Source organism: Carcharodon carcharias, chromosome 6 (genome assembly GCF_017639515.1).
Source record: "Carcharodon carcharias isolate sCarCar2 chromosome 6, sCarCar2.pri, whole genome shotgun sequence".
Lineage (NCBI taxonomy): Eukaryota > Metazoa > Chordata > Chondrichthyes > Lamniformes > Lamnidae > Carcharodon > Carcharodon carcharias.
This window is the reverse complement of record NC_054472.1, coordinates 169,596,004-169,607,641: the sequence shown is the minus strand read 5'-3', so window position 1 is coordinate 169,607,641 and position 11,638 is coordinate 169,596,004. Positions and strand designations below refer to the sequence as shown.

At 41.7% G+C, this 11,638-nt stretch overlaps 1 protein-coding gene across 1 annotated transcript; it reads right to left on the bottom strand.

The window, feature by feature from the left end:
* Positions 1-9,428: 9,428 nt before the first annotated feature.
* LOC121278852 (leucine-rich repeat-containing protein 30-like) lies at positions 9,429-10,328 on the bottom strand. The gene has a single exon (XM_041189310.1). The coding sequence runs from the start codon at positions 10,326-10,328 to the stop codon at positions 9,429-9,431; it is 900 nt and encodes a 299-aa protein (XP_041045244.1).
* Between the last annotated feature and the right edge of the window lie 1,310 nt (positions 10,329-11,638).

Here is an 11,638-nt window from a genome sequence, read left to right as displayed (position 1 = left end):
ACATTCAAAGGAACACTCACTGCCATTCCCACTACCTCCAGTGTGATGCCACCATCAAGAACATCTTCACCTCTTCTGTCCAGTCAGCATTCCAAAAGGACTGCTCCCTCATGACACTCTGATCCACTCCTCTATCATCCCCAATGCCTCCACTTCCCATGGCACTTTCCTGTGCAATCAGAGGTGTAACACCTGCCCTTTTACCTCCTCCCTCCTTACTGTCCAAAACACTCCTACCAGGTGAGGCAGTGCTTTACTTGTACTTCTTTCAATTTAGTATACTGTTTTTGTTGCTCATAATGAGGTCTCTTCTACATTGGAGGCTAACCGCAGACTGGGTGACTGCACTGCCGAACACCACCACTCAATCAGCAAGCGTGGCCTGACCTTCCTGTTGTTTACCATTTCAATTCACCACCTTGTTCTCATGCTCATATTTCTGTCCATGGCCTGCTGCAATGTTCCACTGAAGCTCAACAGCTCCTCATCTTCCAATTAGACACTTAACAGCCTTCCGGACTTAACATTGAGTTCAACAACTTCAGACTCTGAACTATCTACTCCTTTTTGATTTTCTTTTGCCAAATGCCGGTCTGCATCTTGTCTTCGTGTTTTGGCTTTCACACAGAGATGTCCTTTATTTTGCCATTAACACTTGCTCTGGACCAATGCTTTTATTTGCTTTAATACAATTATTACCACTCCCTTTGCCTTTTGTTCTATGACATCTTTGTCATTAAACCTCTTCTGCCCTCTAGCCCATCCCTGACCATCCTTTTTTGTTCTACCTGAGCCTCCCCCTTTTCTCAACAGCATAAAACCCATCTCATTCCTACTTCAGTTCCAAAGAAGAGTCAAATTGGACTTGAAACGATAACTCTGTTTCTCTCGCCACAGATGCTACCAGACCTGCTGAGTTTTTCCAGCACTTTCTGCTTTTATTTGAGATTTCCAGCATCTGCAGTATTTTGCTTTTATTATAATTAGGTAGTACTACCACTGGCCAAGCAGGCTGAGTCCTAAAGGATGGGATTGTATCTGTTATCAAAGGAGCCAAAATGACCTTATTCTTACTAATGTATCTGTTACAGCCATGAGTATTCACAACGGCTGTGGAAGATGTGACCACTAATTGTTGTTCATTTCAATGTGCAATACCTTCAAGTTGTTTTGCATGGCCGCACAGGTGTGGTTTCTTAAAGGAGCCAGCTTGTGCAATAGCTTTCAGCTTGCTGCACCTCCATACATGCATACAGCTTAAATGAAACATGGGCAACCACAGAATAGTCCTCATGAAGGCAATTTCCCATCTTCACAGTCAAGACACTTCCCACAATGTAGTGTGGCAGTGCCACAACAAATGAAAAACAAATCCAGTTGCCCAAAACTGGACATCCATGAAGTGCTTTGAGTTACCAGCAACAACAGAATTGGATACCAGCATAATGGGTAACTTCATGGTCCATTACACCCTGCACCATATCCAGCAAGCCAGGGAGTGAATCCTGATTTGATGGGGAGTTGCAGGAGCAATATCCAACACATCTTTGAATCAAGCACCAACGTACTGAAGCTACAACAAAAGGCTGCCTGTATGCAAACCACCAAAAACAGCAGGTTAAAGACAGAGTTAAGTGATTCCAAGATCAAAGGATCAGAACAAAAGGCCCCACCATGTCCATTTGGGACTGATGATTGAAAAACAGGTGACTAATAGGAAGAAGAGGTTCAAATGAGCATCCCTATCCTGAAACACAGTGAGTTCCGGCATCTCAGTACAAAAAACACAAGACTGATGTATTTAAAGGTATCTTCAGCCAAAAGTGCCATTGGATGATCCCATTTCACCTCTTCCCGAAGTTCCAATCATTATAAATGCCAATGTCTGTCCAATTCAGTTTACCTGTAACATTAAGAATAAGCAAGATACAGCAAAGGCTACGTTCCCTGATAACATCCTTGTTGCCGTGATGACAGTCTGTGCACAAGAATGAGCTGGCCTTGAGCCAAATTATTCTACTGCAACTATGGTTGGGATGTAAGGAAAATGGTTGCTGAGGTAAAGGATAAGAGTTTAGAAGAGATGACCAAAAGTTGGTCAAAAGGTTGATCTTAAGAAAGGCCTTAAAAACAGAGCGGGAGGTGGAGAGGAAGCAAGTTTTAGGGAAAGATTCCAGGTGGTGAAGGATTGGTGTCAGAGGGCAGAGTTGCCAATGGTGGGGTAATAAGAGGGAGGCCAAAATCAAAGAAATTGAGATTTCATGTGGGAATGTAGGGTTGGGAACCTTTTAGGGTTGGGTGGGAGGTGCTGGGGGGAAGAAGTTGAGGCTAACACAGGACTAGTATGAGAATTTTTAAGTTTGAGGACCTAGGAGACCAGGAGCCAAATCAGCAAAGGCAGGGGAGTTGGGCAAGTAGGGCTTGGCGTAGGATAAACTGCAGGCAGTAGAGCTTTGGACAAGATGAAGCTTATAAGCAGTGCAGAATGGGAGGCTGGCTAGGAGAGAATAGAATAATTGAGCTTGGAGAGGGCAAAGCCGTGAAGGAGGATGAACAAGAATTTCAATAGAAGATGGGCTGATGTAATGGTAAAGATCGGTGATTTTACAGAGGTAGATGCAGGCTGTCCCTGTGATGGAGACAATATGAGTTTGAAAGTCTGATCAGCATCAAAAAGTGGGTCAAGGTTGTCCAACCTGAGTTTGGAGCCAGGTATTGTGATAAAGTCAGCTCTGAGAGTATGGAGTCTGTTGAAGGTTGGGGGAGAAGTGGTCATGATGATTGCTTCAGTCTTGCCAATGTTTAACTTGGGGGATGTTACTGTTCTTCATTGATGTTGGAAAGCAGTCTGACGTAGAGACGGTTAGCAGACAGAGGGAAACGGTGAACAGGTAGAGCTACATTTGGCTTTGAATGATGTTGCCAAAGGGAAGCAAGTAGATGAGTTATAATTGTTGCTGTTTTGGGGAGGGCAGGTCCCAGAAGCTGGGTGTGTTATTTTAATATTGATGTCACGTGCAGCAACACAATGATGTCGCACAGCATATTGGGCTTTGAATGACATCATCACTTTACAGTCTTACTAACAAGCAGGAAAACACTTTCACAACAACTTTGAAGGGGAGGAATACTTTATTTTTATGTTGACAGAAATATAAAAATAGAAGCAGACATTCCTAAGGCCTAACTCTGCAACCTTTTTCAATATCCTATAATGACCAAAATAAATACTTATCTCCATTTAAACATTTCTATCGAATCTGTACCTCATACCCTTCTGAGGGTGTATATCTTATGACAATCATTAGATGACATAATGATTGTCATCAATTAATTGCTAATTTATTGAATTAGTAATTCAGTTGCTAACTGAAAACTAATATAATTGTAACATTTTCCAGTCACCTGGCATGTAGGTCTAATGACAGTTTCCTAAATGAGGAACAGAGTTAACGTTTCGAGTCCAAATGGCTTGATGTGCGACGGTATAATAAATTAAACTAGCAGTGAATACTTAGTGGTAAGAATTAGATAGTTGTACACAACAGTTGCACAAGTACAAAATGTCATTGCTAAGTGCACCGACAAAACACTCCCTCCATGAAAAGTTGCTCGCAACATTATTTGAGGATGGCGAACGAACAGAAATGTTGCCCTGATAATGCCACACACAAGTGTCACAATTATATCTTCTGACCTATGAACATACAAACATATGAACAAGGAGCAAGGGTAGACCATTCAGCGCCTCAAACCTGCTCCATCATTTAATAAGATCATGACTCATCTGATGGTAACTTCAAATCTCCATCCCACCTACCCCCTGATAACCTATCACCCCCTTGCTTACCAAGAATCTATCCACCTCTGCCTTAAAAATATTCAAAGACTCTGCTTCCACCGACTTTTGAGGAAGAGAGTTCCAAAGACTCACAACCCTCTGAGAGAAAATATTTCACCTCTTCTCCGTTTTAAATGGGCAACCTCTTACTTTTAAACAGTGATCCCTAGTTCTAGGCCTGATTTATATAATTTCACATGTTGTAGGAAACAAATGAAAAAGTGTTTGCCAAATGCCTTTTCATGAATTCTTCTCAAGGGCAATTAGTGATGGGTATAAACGCCGACTTTCCCACAAAAGAATTTTTAACAAGTTGACACAACAATTATTACAATGGTAGTTTTAATAAATTATTACCTGATGTGAAAAAAAATCATCAGACACCATCAAAGTGCAACCATCATAACTTAAACTGAATCTAACCCTTTCAGAAACTAACCCCAGAATGGGGTCAACTGCTGGATCTGTGCAGATGAAATCCATTAATTCGCATATCTCTATGGAGATGACCTATAAAGGCAGTTGAAATAAAGTTGTTATTGACCGTGTTAGGCTGCATGTAATTAATACATGGCACAAATGTGAAAGTGATCACTCAGATAACAGCAGTAAGGAGCTTTATTTGCAGCTTTACAGATCCTATCATTATTTGTCAGTGGCTCACAGTAACCCCTGACCTACACCTGATGTGGTCTTACTTTCAGCTGGTTCCTTATCCACCTCCAAGTTTTGCCTCAGGTACCCATTGCGTTCTGGCGCTGCCTTTACTGCGGAATTTGTCAAAAGCTCTCTGGAAACTAACCAATGCCCAATATCAAGTTCCAAAGAAGAGTCATTCGGACTCGAAATGTTAATTCTGTTTCTCCCTCCGCAGCTGCTGCCAGACCTGCTGAATTTTTCCGACACTTTCTGTTTTTATTTCAGATTTCCAGAATTTGCAATATTTTGTTTTTATTATAATGCCCAATATCATTGAGGTGTTCATCATCAACTTGGGGTGTCACCTGCTCAGAAGAAACCAAGGAGGTCAATTGGACAGCATCATCTACTATTGAATAGGTGATTTTCATCCAGTTAATTTTTTAGTTTATTTCTAAAGTTCTCCTTTTAAATTTGTCCTAGTGATATGGGCAAGATTAGAAAAATAGTATTTATTGAACATCACTCATTCCTTTAGTGTATTAGGAGTTAACCACATATTGTGGGACAAAAGTTTCTTTTTATTCAGGCCAGCATTTATTGCCCATCCCAGATTGCCTATGTTCTGAGGACATTTAAGAGTCAACCACGTTGCCGTGGGTCTGGAGTCACATGTAGGCCAGACCCTTCCCTAAAGGACATTAGTGAACCAGGTGGGTTTTTACAACAATCAACAATGGTTTCATGGTCATCACTAGACTGTTAATTCCAGCTTTTTATTGAATTCAAATTCCACTCTCTGCTGTGGCAGGATTCAAACCTGGGTCCCCAGAGAATTGCCCTGGATTACTAGTCCAGCAGCAATACCACTATGCCATTGCCTCCTCTATTACATATAGGCCAGGCACGATAGTGGCACTGAAGGACTTTAGTGACCCAATGGGACTTTTACCAGAGTCTAGCAGGTTTTGTGGTGACCCGATAGTGCAAACCTATAAATGACCAGATTTACTGAATCCAATTTTGCAACTTGTGATGTGAGGGCTTGAAGTCATGACCTCTTGCTTGTCCAATACTGTACTATAGCCCCTTCTCTACCATATATTTTGGCTGTTATTCATGTAGCATTAATGGGTTGTTAGTTATCTAGGTTTTGTTTTAGAAGCTGGGGGCCTAAACTCCACCTGATTTTCAAATGTGGCCACACCACCGATCTATACAGCGGCCCAGATAGTCACAGGTTCTATCCCAAGTCTGTGCTGAGTTAAAGAGCCTCAGTTTGGGTGGCAGTACCATTGGCTTCGAATCTCTGTGATGGAGATAGGAAAAACTCATCCAGAATTCCTGTCTTGGATTTCCATTCAGTGACCTGTTGTGGAAATTATGGCCTGAATTTTTCAGGTGGCGGGAGTGGGCTTGGGCGGTTGCAGAGCTGATCAGCTCCATGCCACCATTTTGCGCGGGTAGCCAATTAAGGCCCACCCAGCATGATATGCGAGTGGTAGCACTCAGCGCTACCTGTGTGGGCAGGGGGAGGAGGGGGAGGAGGGAGATTTGGGGCCAGCGCTCTTTCATGCATGCGCGCAAAAGAGCGCTTCAATCTCCCTGACGTTGACATCTCCACATGAGATGGGATATGTTGTTATATTTATGAAAATTTTTACTTATTAAATAAAAGCTTTAGAAAACCTCAACCCGCTTATGGATGAGGTTAAAAAACGCCAAGGCCTTTTTGCCTGCCCGTCAACCATAAGGTTGGACAGGCAGTGTTAACAAGAACTTTAATTAATTTCTTAATGGCCTCAATAGGCTGTCTACATATTGGCAGGTGCGCAGCTGATTCTGGCGCGCGCCCGCCGAAAGAAATATCGTGGGACTGCGCAATGACGTTGGGACACATGCCTGATGTCATCACGCGCCATTTTATGTGTTGGGCCCGCCCCCGCACACCAACTGGAAAATCCTGCCCTATGTTCCCAATGGAATTTGGGATTGGGTTTTGCTGTGACCATTCCTAAGTCATTAAGATTATAGACAGTCAAAGCCCATGCATGAAAAATACATCCTTCACAGAATCATAGAATCATATTACAGCACAAAAAGAGGCCATTTGGCCCATCATGTCTGTGCCAGCCAATAAAATCACTGGCCAGCCTAATCCCATTTCTTCTCCATGACCACCAGCTCACAAGGACCTATCTCCAAGTGGAGGTGTTTAGTGTGGCCTCAACCTTTTCAGAATATCCTGTTTCACCTTAAGTTAAAGGAGACATTTTAAAACATAACTGTCTTGCAAAGTCCAGCATTTGTAACAAAAGTACCTGGATATGCCCTTGATGTGCCATAACCTATAGGGCTAATCCAGTGACAATACCACGATGCCACCACCTCTCTCTAGAGGATGTTCCCTCTCTAGAAGATGTTGCTCACTATAAGGTTTGTTTTTTGAAATCAAGAACAGGTACACTTGCTGATGCAAATTGTGCATCCGTGTCACTGAAGTCATATCACTGACAAACTTAAAATCAATCAATTGTGATAATGTTCCTCCAAAAATCGAGTTTAGGCATCCCGATGATATTATAAACTGCAAGTGAAACCTGAGTGGTTTGGAATGCTTTGTAAAGCAATCTGCAACCTTGAAATCCTTCTCTGCTATCTCTTTGCACATGAGGAGCATCCATTACATCATCATTGCCTCAGATCTATAGACGGATAGGCAGCACATGTTCCCCCGTGGCTCAGCCAATTTATCCAGTGAATAACTGACTTAACCAAACCCAGAAGGTTCAAATATAATCTGTGATAGTGGGGTAGTGAAGTTGCAACTGCCCGCTTGGTGGGGAAACCATGCAGAGTCTGTTCCCTCAGCTTTACCATCTTAACTCCTGCTGAGACTGGATGTGGATTGAGAATAGGATTTGACTCAACTATGAATGAATTTGTCTGGGAACATTTTCTGTCAGGGCTCCTGTATGAATAATGATCACTTGGGTGAGTTATCAGAAGACACCTGGCAGCTTTGTAATTATATGTCAGTGAGGTGTGAATGAGATAAAGCAGGTAAAAAAATTGTCTGTTTTTTCATTATAGGAAAGCAAAGTGAAGGGCTTCTGGTGCATGACCTCATTCTGGTTAAAAACAGAGAGAACAGACAAGATAATAGATAAGAGAATAGACAAGGGTGGGTTTTTAATGAACCTTCTGGGAGGGAGGAAAGGTGATTAAAAAAAGTTCCACAGTTTTTTGACATTCTGGCAAAGAACAAATTGGAGTCAAGGACGAAACTAGAGTCTTGGGCTTTTATTTTCTGAACTTTGTTCTTAACCAACTAACTTTGAGTCAGCTGAAGTGGAAGATGGGTAAAGAGTCTCTGAGATGTAGCTTGAATACCCATTCCAACATCACGATTCACAATTTTCTGCTAGATTGGACATCAGTAATGGGAAGCTTGTGGTGCTCATATTTAAATTTGTTTCTTTCCTTTTGACCCAAATATTGTAACACTCCATTCCTTTCATTGTGACATAAGAACACTTCTGTGTCCTCCTACACCTTGCACAGGTTAGACTTTTTGCTTCACTATTTGTGTTTCCTCCTCCCAGATTTTCATATAGGGGTCTACCTTCTTAAGCTGGTGCATGTACTCTATCATTCTCATACTTCTATTTATGTACTCTATGTAGTTCTGCTGTTTCTTAATTCTAACCAAATCACATCCTGAGGGTTACCACTGAGCAGAAACTGAACGGGACTAGCCATATAAATACTGTGGCTACGAGAGCAGGTCAGAGGCTAGGAATCCTGTGGTGGTTAACTCACTCCTGACTCCCCAAAGCCTGTCCATCATCTACAAGGCACAAGTCAGGAGTGTGATGGAAAACTCTGCACTTGCCTGGATGAGCGCAGCTCCCACAACACTCAAGAAGCTCAACGCCATCTAGGAAAAAGAAGCCCGCTTGATTGGCACCCTATCCACCACCTTCAACCACCGATACACAATAGCAGCAGTGTGCACCATCTACAAGATGCACTGCAGCAATTCACCAAGGCTCCTTCGACAGTATCTTCCAAACCCACGACCACTACCACCTAGAAGGGCAAGGGCAACAGATGCATGGGAACTCCACCAGCTGCAAGTTCCCCTCCAAGTCGCACACCATTCTAACTTGGAATTATATTGCTGTTCCTTCACTGCTGATGGGTCAAAGTCCTGGAACTCCCTTCCTGACAGTACTGTGGGTGTACCTAGGTGCAGTGGTTCAAGAGTGCGGCTCACCACCACCTTCTCAAGGGCAATTATGGATGGGCAATAAATGCTGGCCTAGCCAATGACTCCCACATCCTGTGAGCAAATTTTAAAAATGTTGTATTTTACTACTCTAAGAATCCTTTATCTTCAGCAGTGTAATGTTCTGCTAATCAATACTGTCCACCCCTCCCTCCGCCTTGGAGGTCCATTGATCTCTCAAAAATGTTGCTGCCCTTTTAATGTCTGAGAAGAAGATTAGGGCAAATATGTGCTCATGCTGAACACAGCAGTGTTTGGCCATGTTATATAAGGCTGTACAAGCAATGTCAGCATATCAGGTGGAAAGCAGGAATGGTGTAAACCTGGGTTGAAAATAGCTTCAAATATTTACCAAAAGTATTTTGCAAACGAGACAAAAACAACACAACTCCTTAAAGTAAACAAAGTGTGTTAAACTGAAGAAGAGCTGTTTTGAATTTATTCCGAGTTTTTGAAAGTATATACAGGGTAAGTTTAGCTTTCTAAGTCATGACTCATTTTCTTAAGCACCATCGGTGCATACACATGATACACACGTTGTGACTCAATTTTTGTAGGCCAAGTGCATGAGCAAGTTAATTTGCGATGGCAAATTGAATTCTTTACTCAAGGCCTTCAGGCCACAAACATTCAGAAGCTCTAAAAGAAACCAGTGCCTTATTTATTGTCCCTTTTGGGTTTCAAATAATCAAAGAGAGGTTCGAGCCCCTCTTCTACAAGGTCCGGCAGTGGTTTAGCAAGGGGGTTACATTTGATATGAAGGCCTGTATCTAGCGAATGGCTGGCTACCCTTTCCAACTCAGTCAGCATGGGGAGGTTTATGGGAAGGTTTTCAATCTCATTATAGTTCACATTGAGGAGCTTAAGGGGTCTCAACAAACAGATTGATTTGGGCAGGAATCGAAGCCTGTTTTTCTCTGCAATAAATATCCTCATGTCTTCCAGTTGGCCCACACTTTCAGAAATGCTTTCAATTTTGTTGCAGCCGATGTGTAAGAAAGTTAATCTCCTCATCCGGTAGACGCACGTGGGCAATTGCACAAAGCGATTGTTGCTTAAATTGAGCTTTTCCAGTTTCCTCAGGTCCTCAAAGCTCTCAGGGAGAGACAAAATCATATTGTATGAAAGGCTTAGGACCTGGAGTTTTTTGCAGTGGCTCAGTTCTTGCGGAACTTCTTTGAGACAATTCCAGTCAGCAAATAGAACCCTCAGTTTCCTCAGCATTCCAATTTCTTTCGGCAAAGCAGCCAATTGATTCCCTAGCAAATTTAGAATGACCAAGTTCTGAAGGTTCTCAATGCCAGGACTAAGACTAAGGAGGAAATTATGTGACACATTCAGTTTTTCTACTTCAGTTACCTGCCAAGTAATCTTAGGGATTTCAGTCATTCCCATCATTGCTAACCCCAGAGATTTGTGGCCATATACCATCCTCAATTGACTCCTTAACTCAGCAATCAAAAGTGCATCTTCCTCTTCTGAAGTCACTGCTCCTTGTCTTTTTATTGATTTTCTGAGCTCCTCTTTCGAAACATTCTTTGACACACAGATTCCCATGCTTAATTGTTCAGGTTCCTATATAATTTCTGCCTAGGTTTAAGTATTGGTGACCTGTAAAAGTAAAATTGACAGTATTCAAAATAATACACTTTGTGTGATGCAAACAAGGTCAATAAGATTAATTAAGTAGTCAGTGTATTGTTATGACATGCAGATTATGTGTCCCAGGTGGACCAAATCTACAAAGGAAACTTAGTCATGCTATCACAATGGTTTTGCAATTTGTATTTATTATGAGAAGATGTGTGCACTGAATTCAGAAGTTTTTTTAGAGGTTTTTTTAAAATTAAATTAAAATATTCATTGACAAAATAAAAGATTTCAAGCACATGAATATGACTACAATTACTACTATAACAAATCTTAAAATTCCTATCTGACCTGACTCCCAGGTACACACCTTCTTTAAGACAATAGTCCAAGATAGATTTTAAATTTAAAACAAATGCAGCAAATTAACATAGTACCTATTTGACAGTGAAATTCCAAATGCTTTTCCCCCAATTTCAGTTACTTTACATGAACAAATAGCTGGAAGCTTTTTGAAGGCTGTTTCACACACTCCTGTTAGAGCTTACATGGCCCTATCTCACATAGCCTAGTATTCTCCTTTATATATGTTTCTCTCCTTTTAACATGTAAATTCTATTATTCCATGGGCAGAAATTTTCTCTCGGTATGCACATGCATGACCTGCTCGAAGCTGAAATGGTGCACGTTGATGTTGGCCGAGCGTGCCAACATCAACTCACAATCGCATGATAGTTCGGTCAGTGGGTGCACACCGGAGAGGGCAGCACACCCACCAACAATTAAAAGGTCCGTTAAGACCATTAAGTAATCAATTAAATTAAAATTTTCACTGTCCGTCCAACCTAATGGTTGGCGGGCAGGCAAAAAGGCCAAGCGGCCTTTGCATTTTTTTGGAAATCTCATCCATGGGCAGGATGAGGTTTCCAATACCAAATAAAAATAAAATAAAAACTTTAATTTTTCATTAATAACAAAGTCATGTGAGGAGACATATTTCATTACATTTTTATTGTTTTTGTTATTTTTTTAATACCTCTTCATCTCCCTGAGGAAGCCCTGTGCCTCAGGGAGATTATGAAGTGCTCACTTGCATAAGATCGCAGTGCAGTGCCGATTGCGGGTGGCAGTTGTCTTCCTGAACACCCCTAGTGAGCACCCCCGCCAAGGGCAAAATTCTGCACCATATGCCTTTGAAACTGTATCTTACTCATAATATAAAAACTTTCCTGTTGCCAATATTGTCAGTAACCTTTGGGAAAAAATAAATACATTCC